The 21,150-nt window shown below is 41.4% G+C and overlaps 2 protein-coding genes and 1 non-coding gene across 5 annotated transcripts; 2 read left to right on the plus strand and 1 right to left on the minus strand.

The window, feature by feature from the left end:
• The first annotated feature begins 1,777 nt into the window (after positions 1-1,777).
• On the plus strand, positions 1,778-9,100 carry LOC113154412 (transient receptor potential cation channel subfamily V member 6-like). Of its 2 annotated transcripts, none has more exons than XM_026348609.1 (17): positions 1,778-1,847; positions 1,939-2,058; positions 2,165-2,262; positions 2,340-2,462; positions 2,595-2,735; positions 2,975-3,073; positions 3,212-3,387; positions 3,487-3,633; positions 3,727-3,806; positions 3,895-4,039; positions 4,308-4,394; positions 4,741-4,817; positions 4,900-5,065; positions 5,163-5,229; positions 5,338-5,606; positions 5,719-5,825; positions 8,363-9,100. In XM_026348609.1, exons 2-17 carry the CDS (start codon positions 1,952-1,954, stop codon positions 8,583-8,585), a joined length of 2,112 nt encoding a protein of 703 aa, XP_026204394.1. In that variant the 5' UTR covers positions 1,778-1,847; positions 1,939-1,951; the 3' UTR covers positions 8,586-9,100. The 2 variants fall into 2 exon arrangements, with proteins under 2 accessions (XP_026204394.1, XP_026204401.1); XM_026348616.1 differs by having other exon boundaries at positions 7,425-8,471.
• Positions 9,101-10,821: 1,721 nt separating this feature from the next.
• On the plus strand, positions 10,822-17,085 carry LOC113154402 (transient receptor potential cation channel subfamily V member 5-like). 2 transcript variants are annotated; one of them, XM_026348596.1, is made up of 17 exons: positions 10,822-10,982; positions 11,084-11,203; positions 11,317-11,414; positions 11,492-11,614; positions 11,747-11,887; positions 12,123-12,221; positions 12,360-12,535; positions 12,635-12,781; positions 14,525-14,604; positions 14,693-14,837; positions 14,972-15,058; positions 15,150-15,226; positions 15,309-15,474; positions 15,572-15,638; positions 15,720-15,988; positions 16,101-16,207; positions 16,574-17,085. In XM_026348596.1, exons 2-17 carry the CDS (start codon positions 11,097-11,099, stop codon positions 16,794-16,796), a joined length of 2,112 nt encoding a protein of 703 aa, XP_026204381.1. In that variant the 5' UTR covers positions 10,822-10,982; positions 11,084-11,096; the 3' UTR covers positions 16,797-17,085. The 2 variants fall into 2 exon arrangements, with proteins under 2 accessions (XP_026204381.1, XP_026204378.1); XM_026348593.1 differs by having other exon boundaries at positions 10,946-10,992.
• A 3,974-nt stretch (positions 17,086-21,059) lies between these two features.
• trnar-ccg lies at positions 21,060-21,132 on the minus strand. The gene has a single exon. It is a non-coding gene; the product is annotated as a tRNA-Arg (tRNA).
• Positions 21,133-21,150: the final 18 nt, after the last annotated feature.

Genomic DNA, 21,150 nt, shown 5'->3' on the forward strand with positions numbered 1-21,150 from the left:
ACCAACATCTCTCTGCCGTGAACCACTCAAATCACCAGACAAATTATTCAAAATTATGATTTGGGACTTTATAGGGCATCCACAGTTTCAGTAGTCGAGGATAAAGAACTGTACTGTTCCGCCCCTTTTATTGACTTTACAAAGCATTTTGACACCAGTCGTAATAAAATCTGTCTTAACCGTTTTACACATCATCAGAATACCCACTGTTGTTGCTGAACCATCTGTGCTACAGGACTCTATCCCTGAGCAGTTATATTTACATTATACACAGGTAGCATCTTACCTGATCAATGCTTTAATGTACATTTCTGTGCAGATGACACAATTTTATAAACCTCTGGCACTCCAATCCAGGCTTTAACCCAGGCTTCTCTGACACCATTCAAGAAGCACTTCTTGAACAAAGACCTGTTCAAAGTGTAGGTGGTGTTCTCCTGTATTAAAACTTATAATGGAACCCATATTTCTCTTGTTGACTTATAAAAACATTGGTATTTAGCTTCACTGCTAAATTAAGAGCCACAGTCAAAACATGATGCAAAGTAAAAACATAAAATTAGGTTGTTTTTGTCCACTAAAGGTCATGTGTCATTTCAAAAGACTAAAACTATTGTACTGTAATCGTTTTGGGGCACTCAGTTGTCGTCATGCTGCCACATCATTACTAAAGAAGCTAAAGTCTGTTTATCACAGTGTCAGCACAGGGTGTTTGTCAGGTAAAATCAGGGTTTGAGATCTGCTGATCTGCCCCAAGAACAAATGCTGGTTTTCCACTTGTCCAGCAGATATCGGCGCACTTCTGAAATGATAGCAAGACCACACACACGAACACCCACATTTACATGTTCAGCCAAACTGATTTGTTGGATTTTGTGCAAAAATCTCCTTTCACTGGTTTAGGAACTGTACAGAGGGATCATCAGGACTGTTGTGACTGGTGGACAAACAGCATACAGCTGTATATTTTTAACACGTGTTCTACTCTTCAAACATTACACAGATAAAGACATTTCTGTTTCTAATCATGTCCTGAAAACGTATTTTTATACTGCACTAACAACTCAATGTTGTTTATTTTACTTTTTCTAAAATGCAGTGAAAACTCAAAAAACTCACAGTGAAAATTTTTCTTTTTTAAAGCTACAACACTCTCACTCTCTCATACACTCTGTGTGGCCTAACACTGTCCTGCTGAAATATCCACTGACCTCCTAGAAGAGATGTTGCCTTCCCTAAAATCCCAACGTAACCTCTGCGTCGATGCTACCTTCACATGTAGAATGGTCACCCATGCTGTGGGCACTGATACCTCCCTTCTTACACATGCTGCCTTTTGCACCTAAATAGTCTGCACTCATACTGGTGGACACCTTTATACCCAGTGAGCAGCCATACAGCTCACCTGAGCCACTGGGGGCAACGTGCCCAAAGACACTTCATCTGGGAATCGAACCACTAACCCTACAATTGGTGAAAAACTGCTCTTCAGCTGATTGCATTTTGGAAAAATCACAAAATGTGGTTTGTACATGTTCGCAGTTTCCAAACAGGTTTGAATCACGGTTCACTAGAATCATGGTCATGATGTGGCAGAATTTCCATCTTGGAAATGCAGGTGACAGAGGAACGCAGACTGGTGTGGTGATAACTGAGTTATAATGTGGGATTCCTGACCTGCACTGAAGATCTACCTGCTGTTTCTGCTCCACCTGTCTCCACCCACTCATTCTCAGTCCCTACATGTCTCCTCCCAAAGGGCCGACTCATATATAACAGTGACACAGACACAGATTTCTTCTCTTCAGTGACTTTTTAGAGGTGTTTCCAAGTTCGAGTAAGTAAATGTAAGAAAGAACCTTTCTCCTTTATCGTTTCCTTCTGTTTTCAATCTACTGATTATCTCTGTATTTTCATCTTTTCATAAATTATTCTCAGTCATCAGGTTTCAATGTCTCTATCGTTCAACCACTGGTGGAGGCAGCTGAGGTTTCGACTAGAAAATAAGGAAGACTGGAACGATATACTGGATGATGTATTTCTGCTCCACACAAAACTGTAAAGAACTCTTTCCACTGCTGGTGAAGTGAAACTGCATGAATAAAGCCAGCCCTGTTTAAATGCAGTTTAATTTAGAGTTCTTCTTGTGTCTTTTGTGTTTCAGCATAGACGACGTTCCTCTGTTCTATGCTGCTAAAAAGAACAGCGTTGGTTGCATCAACAACCTGCTACGTTATGCATCCACTAATATCTTTGAGAGAGGTAAGGCTGGACTGGGAATCTGAACTGTTCACTGGTTTTACTGTTGTACGGTATAAAGCTGGAACACTCTAACACAGGTGGTCTTGGGGAGACCGCGCTTCACATCGCTGTGATGAACGATAACCTGGAAGCAGCTGTGGCTCTGATGGACGGAGCTCCTGAACTCATCAACGAGCCGATGACGTCTGAGCTTTTCCAAGGTTCATATAAACTCATCCCCACAGAAACCAACAGTTTCCTCCTTTCTGCCTCTTCCCAGTGAAAATGATGCAGTTAAAAACTGTAAGTTCACAGTGAGCTGAGCGACACTGTCTGAATCTTCTCTGTTCCAGGTGTTACTCCTCTACACATCGCTGTGATCAACCAGAACATCAGTCTGGTCCAACATCTCATTAGTCGTGGTGCTGACGTGTCTACACCTCGGGCCACTGGCCTGTACTTCAAGAAGAGGAAAGGAGGTCTCTTATACTATGGTACTGTAAGTCAGCATGAGTGAGGAGAAAAGGTTATGAAATGATCCCCGAGCTTTAACTGTTAACATGTGACGGCGTCTTTTAACAAACCTATTAAACCCCAAATGGCTCCTAATAATAAACGAGTGTTGTTTTGGACAGAAGTATTAATAGAAAATAAAATAACAATAATAGAATATGTTTGTACTTAGTGACACAGGAGAGATGATGTTTTTTCAAAATGTCTATTTGGTCCACAGGTGAACACATCCTGTCTTTTGCTGCCTGTACTGGGAACGAGGACATTATCTCCACGTTAATAGATGCAGGAGCCAGCACCAGGGTCCAGGATTACAAAGGTACGACACAGCATTAATTCCTATCTATGTCAGTATTTTTACTATGACCTAAGTTTTCCCTTCTTGTTCCAACTGTCTTCTGTCTAAACTGATTATTTCATCAAATAATATGTTTTTCCCTTCTTGTCTTCACTGTAGGCAACACAGTGCTTCATGTTTTGGTTCTTCAGCCCAATAGCTTGACTGCCTGCCAGACCTTTGACCTGTTTATGTCACGTGATGCCGAGTTGGACCACTCAGTGCCACTAGATAAAAAACCCAACCTCCGAGGCCTGACTCCTTTTAAACTGGCTGCTAAAAGAGGAAACGTCGTGGTGAGTAAAATGTGGGAGGTTTCTGAGCAAAGACTCCAAGAAGAAGGTGGAACATGTCATTCTTGTTCTGACTGCTGTGATTCCCTTTGTCTTTCTCAGGTGTTTCAGCACCTGGTTAATAAAAGACGTGTGTTCCAGGGCAGTCTGGGCCCTTTGACGTCTAACCTGTACGATCTGACAGAGATCGATTCGTGGGCTGACAACAAGTCGGTGCTGGAGGTTGTTGTGAGCAGCCAGCGCAGAGAGGTGTATAGAGAAAATCAAAGACTGTGGAGTCAGAGATAAAGACGTTGATGTGATCCTTAGAAAACATTAAAACGAATTGTTTTTGTTTTCCAGGCGAGGAGGATACTGGAGGTGACCCCTGTGAGGGAGCTGGTCAGTCTGAAGTGGAACCTGTATGGAAAACATTACTTCAGGTAAAGTTAGATGTTGCTGTGACAAGTAACATATGTGTCTTTCACATGTCCAGCCTTTGTTCTACAGTGTCTCTCCTCTTTCTTTCAGGTTTCTACTGTTTGTGTATCTGCTGTACATCTGCATCTTCACAGCCTGTTGTTTGTCTCGCCCTCTGAAGGACATTCCAGCAAACTATCCAAGACCCAACACCATCTACAGCTTCAACACCATCTACGTCCAGAAAAGATTCAATGTGTGTTGGTGATATGACATAAATGGCATAACTCAGATAAGTGAGACCCTGTTAAATTATAATAAGTTAGAAAACACTCAGGATCACAAAGTACTGTACTTAAATACGGCTTTCAGGTACTGTTACTTCCATCCGTCTTTTGCTAAAATATATTACAAATATCTGTTAACCTGCTTGTGAAACGTTCTAACACTGATTTACTTTCAATATAATCACAAAATACAATAAAAGTTTAAAATAAAGTACATTTGTTCTCCCCACGTTTCAGGAGAGTTACGTGACCTATGGAGACCACGTGCGAATGGGAGGTGAGATCATCAGTGTGGTGGGAGCTGTTGCGATGATATTGTTGGAGGTAAATTTATGAAACATGCTTCAACTTCATATAATATGTAGGTATATAGATACATTACAATGGCAGCAAGGTGGTGTAGTGGTTATCCCTGTCACCCCACAGCAAGAAGGTCTGAATCCACAGGTGTCTTGTGCGTTGTTTTTTCTCCTGGTACTTCGACTTCCTCCCATCAACCAACAAAACATTCAGTTTGGTTAATTGGTGACTCTAAATTGTCCATTTTGTGAATGTGAGTATGCTCTTCTGCAACCACTAAGAGGCCAAGCAGTTAGGACAGTGGATTGGTGGATGGACACATTACATTACACTGCACACACACGTCCAACTGTGTTGTTCTTCCCAACAGATCCCAGACATACTGAGAGTGGGAGCAAAGCGCTACTTTGGCCAGACGGCACTGGGAGGCCCCTTCCACGTCATCCTGTGAGTACCAAACCTCTGAGCAGCAACATGAAGCCAGTTGTTGGGAGAAAGCTTCTCACCTTTCTGCTGCTGTTCTGACCAGGATCATCTATGCGGGCTTCGTGGTCTTGCTGTGTGTGTTCAGAGTCTGTGAGGTGCAGGAAGAGATGTCAGTGATGGCAGTGTGTTTAGTTTTAGGTTGGTGCAACGTCATGTTCTTCGCCCGAGGTTTTGAAATGTTTGGCCCTTATGTCATTATGATACAGAAGGTAGGAGGCAGCTCAGCATGAACTCGGGCACAATAATACTAGTACTGATGAGTAATGTGGAAATAGACCAGCTATCTTGTGTCTGATTTCTGTCTAGATGATATTTGAAGACCTGCTGAAGTTTATGTGGCTGCTGATAATCGTGATCATTGGTTATGCCACTGGTAAGTATTTGTGGGGTCCCATTTAATGTTCCTTCAAAGATTCTTAAAATAAGTTGTCTTGTTTTTTTTCTTCAATTTTGATATTAAACAGGATTTTTTCTTTCTCAGCTGTGTGGACTCATTATATGACCCAGGACCCTTTGTCTGTACCTGATTACACCAGTTTGCCAGTGATGTTCTTCTCTGAGTTTGTGCTCGATACGACCTTCATAAATCTGCCAATAGATGAAACTGTCCCCACACCGCCAATAGTTTATATAGTGCATGTTTCCTTCACTTTGTTTTCCTCCGTCCTTCTGACAAATGTGCTGGTGGTCATGATGAACGACACAATGTCTAGGGTGGGCCAGGAGAGAGATGAGCTCTGGAGAACTCAGGTAAACACAGACTAAAAATCCTTATTATAACACAAATACAAATGCCCAGAAGACCTTGATGTGTCCCTGGACATTACTTGGTCATAGTAACAGCTGTGATGATCTTGTGCAGGTGGTGGCCACAACTTTGATGATAGAGAGGAGGCTGCCACGGCGCCTGTGGCCTCGGCTCGGGATATGTGGGCTAAACAATGGTCCAAAGGACCACTGGTTTCTCAGGTGAGAGTCCTGGAGCGCCATGACACAAACAGTTGAATTAAATAAAAACAAATGTAACCTAAATCTTAAGGGCTGGGACATTGTGAAAATGTGTCTCGCTATTTTCACCACATTTAAACACACAGATTCCCCTTTTCGATCAGCTCTGGACTGGAGCTAGTGCTGGTTCACAGTTGGTCCAACTTGGAACTGTCTGAGAAACCAGTTTGCTTTTCAATGGGATACAAAGTCACATACTTACAGCATATAAGCTTCACAGTTCATGTCTGCATACATCTTCACCTTCATAGCACAGCACATAGCATGCTAATGCTAAACACAAAAAGCACACCAATGTCTTCATGTAGCTTCTGACAACACTGGCATCCAAACACTCCGTCAACACGTGTATCCACGGATCGCTGTGATCTGGATTGATGTACGATGTCTACGTTCAATTTGTTGTGTCAGTAAAAACAGAACATTGTTAGCCTTTGTTAACTTTAGCCTTTAGCTAGCTACATTTTATTGGAGACACTGCAGTTAAATAAATCTAGCAAATAATACACAGATTTCTATCTTTACAACAATGTTTAATTTGATCGTGATGGTCACGGTAGTCCAGTACCCAGCCTGTGACCAAAGCGGTTCTTAGATTTAGACCAGAAAAGAGCTGGTACCACTCTGGAACCAGGTTTCCTGAGAGTTGATTCTGTGGCTGCTGAAACACAAAGAACTGGTTTGAAATTAAGCGTAGACTCCGAACCAGCCTTGGAACTGACTTGGTGGAAAAGGGGAAACGGAGAAATGTGTTTTCACGACCCACCCACATAGTGTCCATATGTAGTAGTGCGCTAGCACAGTCTATATGAGTAGGTAGTGAAAGGGTGATAATGATAATACAGTGAGATTAATGTCCTTATTATTCACTGTAAAACATGACATCAAAATTATGTTGTGGTCTGTCATTAAACTGGTGTCAGAAACTGTATTTCTCAAAATGCCGAACGATCCCTTTAAGCAAACTACACTGCTCAAACAATTACAGGCAAACTTTTGAATCAGAGTATAGCATCAAGTAAGTTAGACCTCTGAGATGTTGATCTGGTCAGTTAGGTAGCAGAGGGGGTTGCTAATCAGTTTCAGCTGCTTAGGTGTTAATGAAAGTATCAAGGTGAACTAGAGGTGCAACAATGAGATGATCCCAAAACAGGAATGGATTTACAGGTGGAGGACGCTGACAGTATTTCCCTCTACATCCTCTCTTTGCATTTGGCTAGGGTCAGTGTCACTAGTAGTAGTAGCATGAGGTGATACCTGGTTAGGGTTAGCGGCTGGTTAGTGTAGTGGCAAGATCACCACCACACTCTTTATGTGGGAGAATGGGGTTCAAATCCCAGCTGTGTTCTACCTGCAGTAGGGCTCCTTAGGCAAGACCTCCTTATGCTTACCCTGCCTACCCTTGTAAGTCGCTTTAGATAAAAGCGTCTGCCAAATGTACAAAATGTAAATGTAAAATGTACCTGGACCCTACAGAGGTTGAACAGGCAGTCCAACTTTTCCAGGATGTCACATCAATATGTACCATTGTCAGAAGGTTTGCTTTGTCTCCCAACATAGTGTTCAGACCATGGAGCAGATTGCAGGAGACAGGTACTGTACTTACTCTAGGACAGCTGGACAGGGCCATTGAAGGTTGTTACCCCTCAACAGGACCAGTATCAGCTCCTTTGTGCAAGGTGAAACAAGATGAGCACTGTCAGAGCACTGTTATACTGCCTATAACATCGTTCAGCATGACCGGTTTGGTGGTTGGTCAGTGATGGTCTGGGGAGGTATATCAATGGAGAGACGCACAGACTTCTACAGGCTAGACAGCAGCATGCTGAGTGCCATTAGGTATTGGGATGAGATCCACTGTCAGACCCTACACTCCTGTAGTGGGTCTTGAGTTGCTCTTGGTGGCAACAATCCCCGGCCTCATGTGCTGAGAGTATGCGGGCAGATCCTGGAGGATGAAGGAACTGATACCATTGGCTGACCCCATGCTCGCCTGATCTAAATCCAATAGAACACCTCTGAGGTATTATGTTTTGGTCCATCAGATGCCGCCAGGTTGCACCTTAGACTGTCCAGGAGCTCAGTGATGCTCTGGAACAGATCTGGGAGGAGGTACCCCTGGGCATCATCTGTTGTCTCATTAGGAGCATGTCCCAATGTTGTAAGGCATATAAGCATGTGGGGGCCAAACAAAGTACTGAGTACCATTTTAAGTTGCTGCAATTAAATTTCTGTAAAATGGACTAAACTGCTGAATCATTTTTTCACTTTGATTTTCAGGGTATCTTTCAGCCCTCTGTAGGTTGAAAACATTGATTTAATTTCTATCAGTACAAATATCCAACATGGTTCTTTCCCATTGTGATCTGGTGTGTTTTCAAAGTGTTCCTTTAATCTTTTTGAGCAGAGTAAATCATATACAGCAACATAAATGACTATATCTGTTTACAGTTTGGGTTGTTTCACATCTTTCACATCTATTGCTGGTATGTTTGCAGGGTTGAGACCAGATACGATCAAATGATACCAAAGATGAAACAGTACATCAAGGCCTTTTCCAAAGAGGATGAAAAGGAAATGATGGCATTGAAGACTGACACAACGAAGGGTTCAGTCTCAGGAAAAATATTAGGTTGCTCAAACAGCAACAAGGGGAGTCGATCAGGGTGGAAGTTGATTAGTCACATTATTTGGGGGTTTGGAGATGGAGCAGAGTCGTAGAAAAACCAGGACATAAAAACAACTATAGTTAAAAGTCTAAACTAACTCCCACCACCGTTTGCCTCCCTAATTGGGCTAGTTAGTTAGCCAAATAAAGAGTTCCATATAATACACATATAACATGTGTTAATAACTCATCTTAATGTTGGTTGTACATGTTGTATTTAACTTAATATATCTGTTTGGATGAGGAGGTAGTAGTATCAATAGTAGATGTGATTATTTAGTTTGAATCATGAAGATAATGGGGATGATAATTGAACAGGGGTAACATGTGGTCAGATATCACACTGACGAGAGCCTGTCTACACTGTGTTCATTTTCACAATTAAGGAAGTTAGACAGGTGTGTGTCAGGAAGCCAGGTCTAGTCTTCTGACTGATCCATCATCAGGGCACCAGCAACATGATGACACCATGAACACACTATGACATAGAGATTTGTACTTTTTACTAATTTCTAAAAAAGAAGAAATATATAGAAAAATGTATTTTATTGTTATATCTGTCTTATTATTATTATTATTATTTTTATAGAAAAAGAAAGATAATAAATAAATATCTGTGTGCAGTAAGGGTTCTGTGTGGTCTGTCATCTAAACATGTAAACATAAAGTATCTTCACTGAATAGGACTAGAATTATCTTTAAAACATCTGTCTGTTTAAAAAAGGTTCATGGAAATCTTCCACAATGTCAGTGTGAACTGCTGATTTTTGATATTTTAACTATATAAAAAAGAAAAAAACAAAATTTTTATGTTTTAATGAACAGAACTGATTGAGCCCAGACATCATTTCTTGAGGTCTAGGCTAGGACAGGTCCACTTCAAAAAGCTCATAGTGTGTCTCTGAAGTGGTACAAGGCATACAAACAGTGTCCTCCAGGAGTATTGGAACAACAAGGTTGATTTGTTTTTGCTGTACATATCTGTTCTCTCGCAGAAGGAGGGAACTGTACGTACACATTTAAATATTGTAGAAATACAACTTATACAATAAAGCACAGTCTAAATATAACACACATATGTCTACTTCAAAAACATCAAAGTGTTTTATACTCCAAAACTGAACTCTCTGTCCATTAATAAAAAGGAGATATATCTTTGAACTTTAGCTTTAAGGTACAGTGCAACAAACTGAGGTGACCTGCTCTCTTTAGGTTGGAGGAGAGATCCTGCCTCCTGCCATCCTACTTACAGTATTGTTCAGAATAATAGCTGTACGATGTGACCAACCAGAATAATCCAGGGTTTTAGTAGATTTTTTATTGCTACATGTCAAACAAGTTACCAGTAGGTGCAGTAGATTCTCAGAAAACAAACAAGACCCAGCATTCCACTCCATGATTCTTTAACAACATTCTACAATTCATTTACATTTCTTGGTTTTGCTTCAGAAACAGCCTTTTCGATATCACACCACAAGTTCTCCATTGGATTAAGGTTCGGGGATTGGGCTGGCCACTCCATAACATTAATTTTGTTGGTTTGGAAACAAGACTTTGCTCGTTTACTAGTGTGGTCACCTGATTCACACCTGTTTTTTCACTAAATTGATGACCTCACTGATTGAATGCCACACTGCTATTTTTTGAACACCCCCCCACCCTCCCTTTCAACTAATTGCCCAATTTCACAGCCTTAAGAGCTGCATATGATGAATGCTCGGTCTTGTTTGTTTTCTGAGAATCTACTGCACCTACTAAAACTCTACCTACCTAAAAATATACTAAAACCCTGGATTATTCTGGTTAGTCACATTGTACTGCTATTATTCTGAACATAACTGTATTTAAGTAATTAGAACAGTTCTATGTTAGCAGCAATGCTAATAATAAGAAGAAATTCCTGTGACTAACCACTCAACTTGCCAGAACACTTTTCTGGAAGAAACAATATTTGGACTTTTTTTGGAAATAAAATGTAGCTTTGATGCTGCTGGACTAAACCTAAAGCCAAACTCTTTGTTTCACTGTAGAAACTGTAGATCCCTGTACAAAAGCGTTTAGTGTCACAGAAGAACAAGAATGTTAGAATCAATGAATTAACCTTCTGCTGTGCCACGTGTGAAAAACCCACTTAACTACAGAAACATGTTCGCAGTTTCCAAACAGGTTTGAATCACGGTTCACTAGAATCATGGTCATGATGTGGCAGAATTTCCATCTTGGAAATGCAGGTGACAGAGGAACGCAGACTGGTGTGGTGATAACTGAGTTATAATGTGGGATTCCTGACCTGCACTGAAGATCTACCTGCTGTTTCTGCTCCACCTGTCTCCACCCACTCATTCTCAGTCCCTACATGTCTCCTCCCAAAGGGCCGACTCATATATAACAGTGACACAGACACAGATTTCTTCTCTTCAGGAACTTTTTAGAGGTGTTTCCAAGTTCGAGTAAGTAAATGTAAGAAAGAACCTTTCTCCTTTATCGTTTCCTTCTGTTTTCAATCTACTGATTATCTCTGTATTTTCATCTTTTCATAAATTATTCTCAGTCATCAGGTTTCAATGTCTCTATCGTTCAACCACTGGTGGAGGCAGCTGAGGTTTCGCCTTCAAAACAAAAAAGGATGGAACCAGATTCTGGATGAGATGTTTATGTTCCACACCAAACTGTAAGAAACTCATCTCACATTCCACTGCTGGTCAAGTCGAACTGCATGAATAAATCCGGCCCTGTTTAAATGCAGTTTAATTTAGAGTTCTTCTTGTGTCTTTTGTGTTTCAGCATAGACGACGTTCCTCTGTTCTATGCTGCTAAAAAGAACAGCGTTGGTTGCATCAACAACCTGCTACGTTATGCATCCACTAATATCTTTGAGAGAGGTAAGGCTGAACTGGGAATCTGAACTGTTCACTGGTTTTACTGTTGTACGGTATAAAGCTGGAACACTCTAACACAGGTGGTCTTGGGGAGACCGCGCTTCACATCGCTGTGATGAACGATAACCTGGAAGCAGCTGTGGCTCTGATGGACGGAGCTCCTGAACTCATCAACGAGCCGATGACGTCTGAGCTTTTCCAAGGTTCATATAAACTCATCCCCACAGAAACCAACAGTTTCCTCCTTTCTGCCTCTTCCCAGTGAAAATGATGCAGTTAAAAACTGTAAGTTCACAGTGAACTGAGCGACACTGTCTGAATCTTCTCTGTTCCAGGTGTTACTCCTCTACACATCGCTGTGATCAACCAGAACATCAGTCTGGTCCAACATCTCATTAGTCGTGGTGCTGACGTGTCTACACCTCGGGCCACTGGCTTGTGCTTTAGGAAGAGGAAAGGAGGTCTCTTATACTATGGTAAGTCAACATGAATAATGTGAAAATGTCCGTGATAGCAACAGCTCAGGTGGTAGAGTCATAGTGAAGGGGATGACTTGCTCTCCACGCTCTCACTCACTAAAGGTGTCTTTTATCAAGACAACAAACCCCAAATGGCTCCTAATCATAGATGTGTATGTGCAAAAACATGTACGTTGTTTTAGGCCAAATCATTTTATCCTCATCGTTTTCAAAATGTCTATTTGGTCCACAGGTGAACACATCCTGTCTTTTGCTGCCTGTACTGGGAACGAGGACATTATCTCCACGTTAATAGATGCAGGAGCCAGCACCAGAGTCCAGGATTACAAAGGTACGACACAGCATTAATTCCTATCTATGTCAGTATTTTTACTATGACCTAAGTTTTCCCTTCTTGTTCCAACTGTCTTCTGTCTAAACTGATTATTTCATCAAATAATATGTTTTTCCCTTCTTGTCTTCACTGTAGGCAACACAGTGCTTCATGTTTTGGTTCTCCAGCCCAACCAGGAGACTGCCTGCCAGACCTTTGACCTGTTTATGTCACGTGATGCCGAGTTGGACCACTCAGTGCCACTAGATAAAAAACCCAACCTCCGAGGCCTGACTCCTTTTAAACTGGCTGCTAAAAGAGGAAACGTCGTGGTGAGTAAAATGTGGGAGGTTTCTGAGCAAAGACTCCAAGAAGAAGGTGGAACATGTCATTCTTGTTCTGACTGCTGTGATTAACTTTGTCTTCCTCAGGTGTTTCAGCACCTGGTTAATAAAAGGTGTAATTTCCAGTACAGTCTGGGCCCAGTGACGTCTACCCTATATGACCTGACAGAGATTGATTCATGGGCTGATGACAAGTCAGTGCTGGATGTTGTTGTGTGCAGCCGGCACAGAGAGGTACAGAAGTCAGCTTTCTAATTTATGGTTTGAAATTATCCAAGACTTGAATTAAAGCTCCAATAAGCAAGAAAACTTGGTAAAGTTGCTGTTTGGCTCGCCACACAATGGCTGTGTACACACCGCTGTTGTGTTATTTTAATGTAAAAGTTTGGGGCTTTCACTAACCTGATTTCCACAAACACTGGCTAAAATTATGCTCGGGGTTTCCAAGTGTTCCACAGCGTCATCAAGGTAAATCTCGTAGTTATTAATAGTTTTTCACATCGGCAAAGGCAGCATGCATTTTGGAGACCAAAGAGAATGACTGTATACTGCAGATATGAAAAGGTAGGTAGGTGATGTAGGCTGAAGTGAATGCATTTTGGCTTTAAATGTCTACAGAGAGATTATACAGATTCTAGAATGCAGACGTTCCACCATTTACAAGAGGCCACAGCGAAGGACTTGGACACAGAGATGTTGACACATCAATGAAATGCCTACAACACTATCTAGAAAATACATTTTTTATAAATAGCTGCTGTTGCAGTGCAGCTGGAAGTCAGGTTGGCGATTGTGACAGCAACATTCACCCAACCTGACACTTGACTCTGGACCCAAATTTGGGTCTGCACTTTGTCAGTCCTGACTGTCTGACAGTCCCAGATCAGTCGACTCCTCAAGAAACCGACTCTTGACCCCTGGAGAACTACAGACCTGTATCTCTTCTTCTGTTCCTGGCCAAGACCCCTGAAGCAGTCTTCAATCAACTGTGTGACTTCCTTTCTAGGAACAACCTCCTAGATGTCAACCAGTCCAGTTTAAAGAGTGCTCACTCCACAGAAACTGCACTGAATCCTTGCAGGCTGCAAAACCTGCAGCTCAGTTCTGTATTAATTATACCCGATCTATCTGCAGCCTTTGTCATAGTTACCTCCTGTCTGCAGTGATTTGGGCATCACTGGTACAGCTCTGGCCTTAGTCCTACTTGTCTGGACAAACCTTCAAGGTATCATGGCAGTTTTCTGTTAATAAGGATTGGTGGTTCAGTTCCCAGCTGCCATGTCACATGCCAAAGTGTCCTTGGGCAAGATGCTGAACCCCAAGTTGCCCCTGGTGAGTCAGATCATCTCAGCCATCGGTGTGTGCTTGTGTGTGTGAATGGGTGAATGAGACGCAGTGTAAAGCACTTTGAGTACCAGTTAGGTAGAAAAGCGCTATATAAGTGCAGAACATTTATCATCCAGTCACATGTTTTTTTCCTGTCACTATACAACATCATCAATCTACCAACAAACAACATCTAGTGGTCCCTTCACCACACAAAAAATGACCAAGCTAAGCTCATTAGCTCAGTGGTGGAAACAAATTAACAACCTCTTTATGCTCAGCAACCTCTCTCCCAATTTTAAAAAACTTTCTCTGCACTTAAACTTTAAAAAATTGAATCTTGCATTTGCATCTCATGAAACAGAAACATCTCTTCCTGTAGCACCCTTCTTTCATGTTTTTTTCCTTGACTTAGATTAGTTGTCTTGTACTTCGCTTTGATAAGATTGTCTACCAAAAATTCAAAATGTAATACTCTGCAATTAATTTGGTTTTCAGGAGAAAGATCTTTTTGCACATTAACTATTCTGGTTTCAGTGCCCTGTAGTGTTTAGTGGAAGGACTATATAGTCAGAAATAATGACATTTATGTGAGACTTAGAATACATTATTATACTAATTCTTAAAATAAATTAAAGCTAATTTTTCCAGGCGAGGAGGATTCTGGAGGTGACCCCTGTGAGGGAGCTGGTCAGTCTGAAGTGGAACCTGTATGGAAAACATTACTTCAGGTAAAGTTAGATGTTACTGTGACAAGTAACATATGTGTCGCTCACATGTCCAGCCTTTGTTCTACAGTGTCTCTCCTCTTTCTTTCAGGTTTCTGCTGTTTGTTTATCTGCTGTACATCTGCATCTTCACAGCGTGCTGTGTGTCTCGCCCTCTGAAGGACATTCCAGCAAACTATCCAAGACCCAACACCGTCTACACCTTTGACACCATCTACATCCAGAAAAGATTCAATGTGTGTTGGTGATATGACATAAATGGGATAAGTCAGTGTGACCATGTTAAATTATAATAAGTTAGAAAACACTCAGGATCACAAAATACAATACAAGTTTAAAATAAAGTACATTTGTTCTCCCCACGTTTCAGGAGAGTTACGTGAGCTATGGAGACCACGTGCGAATGGGAGGTGAGATCATCAGTGTGGTGGGAGCTGTCGCGATGCTGTTGTTAGAGGTGAATCTATGAAACCTGCTTCATGTAAACTGGATGGACACATTACATTACACTGCACACACACGTCCAACTGTGTTGTTCTTCCCAACAGATCCCAGACATACTAAGAGTGGGAGCAAAGCGCTACTTTGGCCAGACGGCACTGGGAGGCCCCTTCCACGTCATCCTGTGAGTACCAAACCTCTGAGCAGCAACATGAAGCCAGTTGTTGGGAGAAAGCTTCTCACCTTTCTGCTGCTGTTCTGACCAGGATCATCTATGCGGGCTTCGTGGTCTTGCTGTGTGTGTTCAGAGTCTGTGAGGTGCAGGAAGAGATGTCAGTGATGGCAGTGTGTTTAGTTTTAGGTTGGTGCAACGTCATGTTCTTCGCCCGAGGTTTTGAAATGCTCGGCCCGCTGGTCATTGTGGTGCAAAAGGTAGGAGGCAGCTCAGCATGAACTCAGGCACAATAATACTAGTACTGATGAGTAATGTGGAAATAGACCAGCTATCTTGTGTCTGATTTCTGTCTAGATGATATTTGAAGACCTGCTGAAGTTTATGTGGCTGCTGATAATCGTGGTCATTGGTTATGCCACTGGTAAGTATTTGTGGGGTCCCATTTAATGTTCCTTCAAAGATTCTTAAAATAAGTTGTCGTTGTTGATTTTTTCTTTCTCAGCTGTGTGGACTCATTATATGACCCAGGACCCTTTGTCTGTACCTGATTTCACCAGTTTGCCAGTGATGTTCTTCTCTGAGTTTGTGGTGCAAACCACCTTCATAAATCTGCCAATAGATGAAAGCATCGCCACGCCTCCAATAGTTTATATAGTGCATGTTTCCTTCACTGTGTTTGGTTCCATTCTTCTGACAAATGTGCTGGTGGTCATGATGAACGACACAATGTCTAGGGTGGGCCAGGAGAGAGATGAGCTCTGGAGAACTCAGGTAAACACAGACTAAAAATCCTTATTATAACACAAATACAAATGCCCAGAAGACCTTGATGTGTCCCTGGACATTACTTGGTCATAGTAACAGCTGTGATGATCTTGTGCAGGTGGTGGCCACAACTTTGATGATAGAGAGGAGGCTGCCACGGCGCCTGTGGCCTCGGCTCGGGATATGTGGGCTAAACAATGGTCCAAAGGACCACTGGTTTCTCAGGTGAGAGTCCTGGAGCGCCATGACACAAACAGTTGAATTAAATAAAAACAAATGAGTGTCATCAGTGAAAACCGGTCTTACTATTTTCACCAAAATTATTGTCACAGGGAGACTCAATGTTGTTTACTTTTCAGTTGTCTGGTAACGCAGTATTTTCCACAGTACGAATCGTTTACAGTTGTGGTCTATATGTGTAGGTAGGGAAAGAGTTGTAAAACACCTAACTAACATGTCTTATTTCCAAAAATGCTCAACTTTTGTAAGTACAACATGAAATAGAGATTAGATTTATTAGATTAACTAAAATAACTATATTTGATTGACGTTGTTTAAAACATCTGTGGCTGTTATCTCTTATCTTTGCAGGGTTGAGAACAGAAATGATGAAATGTTCCCAGCAATGAAACAATACGTTGAAGCCTTTTCTGAGGAGAATGAAAAGGAAAATATGGCATCGGAGACCAGCACAATGACACGTTCAGTCCCAGGAAACAGCAACAGGGAGAGTCTATCAGGATGGAAGTTGATTCGTTGCATCATTTTGGGGCATAGAGGTGGAGAACCAGGACATAAAAACAACCGTGGTTAAAGTTTTTAAGCAATAGATGTTATTCTAGTGAGAGTCTAAACTAACTCCCACCACTGTTTTCCTCTCCTCTCCTGAGTCCTGAAACTATAGTTGGTTGAAACAAACTATGAGGATGAAGTCACTGCTTAGTTGGGCTAGTTCATTAGCCAAATAAGCATCAGGTTTCTTCATAGTTTAGTTTAGTGTAGTTAACTATTGTCAATGTTGGTTGTACAGTGTTTATTTATCTCATTCCATGTGTTTAAATGAAGTACTGTAGAAGTAAGTAAATATTGGCCTAATTTTCAGACATACGTGTCTTTACTGTGTTTTCATTAAGTAATCTTGCCTTTTGTAATTGTAACATGATCACTCTGATATATAATAAATAATTCTGTGTGGTCTGAAGCTAGTGGTGCTTTTTATAACAAACACTGTCTTATAATACAAGTGAAAGGCTGAATTCAGTGAATGAAATGGACTGGAGATGGTAAAGCTGGAGTACAACTTTGGTAAAACTGCAGTACAACTGTTCTCGAATGGAAAGGCATTCTTGCTGCTGGCTCTGTTCTCAAATGGGTTAATGTCACTTCACTCCCCGAGTGGTTTGCCACGTTCAAGCCCATTCTTCTCTCTTGTCCAGAAGGTTCCCACTACATCAGCACCGTGCCTGATATGCTCATCATTTCCAATAAATTTACAACTCAGTTGTGGTGTTTGCACCTTTTTGGGTCCTATTATTAAAATTATCCCAAAAAAGTGCTTCTGATACTTCAATCTGGCCTGAAGCTGTGACGTATACAACAGACTGTATATAAAGTATATCAATTCTTTATATACAGTCTATTGTCTAAATCCAAAGTGTGGAAAATCAGATGATCATCAGAACAACTTGTACAGCAAATAAGAAGTGTTTGCACAACACTGTCTTATAACCATAAAATCAGCAAGGTCATCTATTTCAGCTCTTTAACCTTGAGATACCAATATCAGCAACACATTGCAGCGTGCTTGTCGGACTCCACACGTCAGCAGATTTGAGTCCAATCAGAGTTTGAATCAGCTAGAATCAGCTCCAAGAACAGATGCTCGTTTTCCACTGGAGTGAATCTGGACTGATAGGAAGTGCACACGCAAACCTCCAAGTAAAGGAGTTAATTGGTTCTGGTACACAGATTTGGCAATTTAATGTCTCCTTTCATGGAATTAATATACACTATTAAATTATTATATTATAATTATTATTATTATTGCTTGAGCAACATTTACACCTCTGTCTTTTATTTTGAATTCCACTAACAATATATCCACCTGTTATTTTGTCTGCTACTTGTAGTAGAATCAAATATTTCCCTGTGAAAAGCACTGACTAGAAGTACCACAAATCTGTAGTAAACTGAATGTACTTGTATAAGAAGAAAAACACATCTGGCCTCAAGTAATACTGTAAGAAACCTCGGAGTTATCTTTGATCAGGATATCTCCTTCACTTCATACATCAAAGAAATCTCTAGAACTGCCTTTTTTCACCTGAGAAACATTAAAGTTAAAATTAGGAGCATCCTGTCCCAAAGTGATGCTGAAAAACTAGTCCATGCATTTGTTACTTCCAGACTGGACTATTGTAATTCATTATTAATAGTTTGTCCCAATAACTCATTAAAAAGCCTCTAGTTAATCCAAAATGCTGCAGCCAGAGTTCTGACTGGAATTAGTAAGAGAGATCATATTTCTCCAACGTTAGCTTCTCTCCATTGGCTCCCTGTTAAATCCAGAATTGAATTTAAAATTCTTCTCCTAACTTATAAATCCCTTAATAATCAGGCTCCATCTTATCTTAAAGACCTCATAGTTCCATATCTTCCAAGCAGAACTCTCCGTTCTCAGACTGCAGGTTTACTTGTGGTTCCTAGAGTTTCCAAATGTATAATGGGAGGCAGAGCCTTTAGCTACCAAGCCCCTCTCCTGTGGAACCACCTCCCAGTTCAGGTTCTGGAGGCAGACACCCTCTCTACATTTAAGACTAGACTTTAAACTTTCCTTTTTTATAAATCTTATAGTTACAGATGGATCAGGTGACTCTGAACCATCTCTTAGTTATGCTGATATAGCTTAGTCTGCTGGGGGACCTCTACTGATAAACTGAGCTCCTCTCCTCTCTCCTTTCTCCTGTATCAATGCAAATGCCACCATTGCATGTCATTAACTTTGTGTCTTCTCTCTCCTGTAGTTGTGTTTCCTCCTCTCTGTCTCCCTCTCTCTGTACTTTTCTGCAGGTATCCTCGGCCTGGAGCTGTACATCTCCAGAATCCAGTTCATCTGCCCAATGTTCCTGCTGCTTGTTGTTGTTTTTTTGCCTGCTGTTCTTTTCTCTCTTCTCTTTCAACTCACCCCAACCGGTCAAGGCAGATGGCCGCCCGCTATGAGCCTGGTTCTGCTGGAGGTTTCTTCCTCTAAAGGGAGTTTTTCCTCTCCACTGTTGCCTAAATCTTGCTCAAATGGGATTGTTGGGTTTTCTCTATAATTTTTTGTATAAAATTTTTTTTAAACCTTAAACACTGTAAAGTGCCTTGAGATAACTTCTGTTGTAAATTGGCGCTATACAAATAAAATTGAATTGAATTGAATTGAATCTTTCATTACTAAAAGTGTCTCGTTGAATTTTAGAGAAACTTGGAGATTTAGAGACATGGTGCCACAGTCAGATATTGTTTTACAGTATTTTTGTAGAAGCCGGGGCCACAGGTATTGACCTGGCGAGTGGAGTATAGTCTCCAGTTTGGGAACGTCAGAATCATTCTTGGACCACAAAATCTGCACAAAGCACCAAAATCCTGGAAATGAGTTTTTCCCCCCAAGTGAAGGGGTTTAAGTATCTTGGAGTTGGAGGCTGTGTAATATGCTGGACTGACAAACCACACAGCTCCATGTCAGGTTAGTTTTAGATTCAAGGTGCTTGAAGCTGTCCACATACTCAGGTTTCTTTTCTCTGAGCAGCAGTCCTTCCTCGATCCTCCTCTTAACTGTTTGCTTGGTCTTAGTGCTTAGTAGCATCCACTCGTCTTGAATGCTACCCCGGTTGAGGTGAGTGGAAAGAGAGAGAAAAGAACAGCAGGTAACAAAAGACAACAACAAGCAGCAAGAACATTGGGCAGGTGAACTGGATTCTTGAGATGTACAGCTCCAGGTCGAGGATACCTGCAGAAAAGTACAGAGAGAGGGAGACAGAGAGGAGGAAACACAACTACAGGAGAGAGAAGACACAAAGTTAATGACATAAAATGGTGTTTTTTGGGATTTGGTGCTTTAAAAATAAACTGAATAGAATTGAATCGAGTGCCTCTCGCATGATGTGCTCCAGATAGTTGTTAAAGAGGTCTGGAGACAAAATGCAGCCTTGGCACATGCCAGTTGTCAATTGGAACCAGTCTGTCATATCACTTCTGATGTTTATGGTGCTTTACGTTCTTTCGCAATCAGTTTGATCAACTTTGGATGGATGCCACAATGAGGCGGTACTCTCCAGAGGCTGTGGTGCCATATGTGGTCAAAGGGTTTCTTGAAGTTGATAAAGATCATGTAAAGCTCTTTGTCTTACAGTGCGAGGTACGAGAGGTGCGAGAAGATCTGGTCAGTATCCTTGGTGAGAAGGTTTGCATCTTTGTCTCTCATATTGCCAAACCTTTCTTTAAGCTAGACCCCTTTCTTGAGCATTTTGACCTTCTGGAAGAGAGTTTACATGTCGTATATCGAATCTCACCTTTTAGCAGCTCATATAGTTGCTTCAAGAAAATGTTCCCACTATCTAGTTCTCCAGCATAGGTAGGCGCCACTGACCATGCTTTTAGGTTCATTTGCTGTAAGCATAGCTTTTAGCTATCAAGGCATTACCACACACTGCTCACAACTAGTGAGCTAGACCAGTTACTTCATCAGCGCCAGTCATTCATCATTAATCCTTGGGCTGTGGCACCGATTATATGCTGCTCAGTATAGACATGAGCTGGTCTTTGCAATTATGCTTCACATAATAATGTATTTCATTGTAAATTAATAATAATAATAATAATAATAATAATGAATACTTTATTGATCCCCTTGGGGAAATTGTGGGTGGACAGCTGCTAGACGGTATGTCAGCGCTACACTACGGGGTTTCGGTGTCTTGTCCAATGACACCTCAGCAAGTAGCCAGGAGGAACCAGGAATCGAACCACTCACCCTGGGGTTCGTAGGCGACTGCTCTACCCGCTGAGCTACTGCCGCCCAAAAGGAAACTAAATGCGACCCAGATGGGACTCGAACCCACAATCCCCAGCTCCGGAGGCTGATGCCTTATCCATTAGGCCACTGGGTCAAATTAATTCAATTTTTA

This window comes from Anabas testudineus, chromosome 8 (assembly GCF_900324465.2).
Source record: "Anabas testudineus chromosome 8, fAnaTes1.2, whole genome shotgun sequence".
Taxonomy (NCBI): Eukaryota; Metazoa; Chordata; class Actinopteri; order Anabantiformes; family Anabantidae; genus Anabas; species Anabas testudineus.

Coding starts and splice junctions, on each gene's coding strand:
- LOC113154412 (XM_026348609.1), top strand. CDS start 1,952: ATGTCTCTATCGTTCAACCACTGGTGGAGGCAGCTGAGGTTTCGACTA. Junction 4,818..4,899: donor GGCCCCTTCCACGTCATCCT/GTGAGTACCAAA, acceptor TGTTCTGACCAG/GATCATCTATGCGGGCTTCG. Junction 5,607..5,718: donor ATGAGCTCTGGAGAACTCAG/GTAAACACAGAC, acceptor GATCTTGTGCAG/GTGGTGGCCACAACTTTGAT.
- LOC113154402 (XM_026348596.1), top strand. CDS start 11,097: ATGTCTCTATCGTTCAACCACTGGTGGAGGCAGCTGAGGTTTCGCCTT. Junction 14,605..14,692: donor TATGGAAAACATTACTTCAG/GTAAAGTTAGAT, acceptor TCTTTCTTTCAG/GTTTCTGCTGTTTGTTTATC. Junction 15,227..15,308: donor GGCCCCTTCCACGTCATCCT/GTGAGTACCAAA, acceptor TGTTCTGACCAG/GATCATCTATGCGGGCTTCG.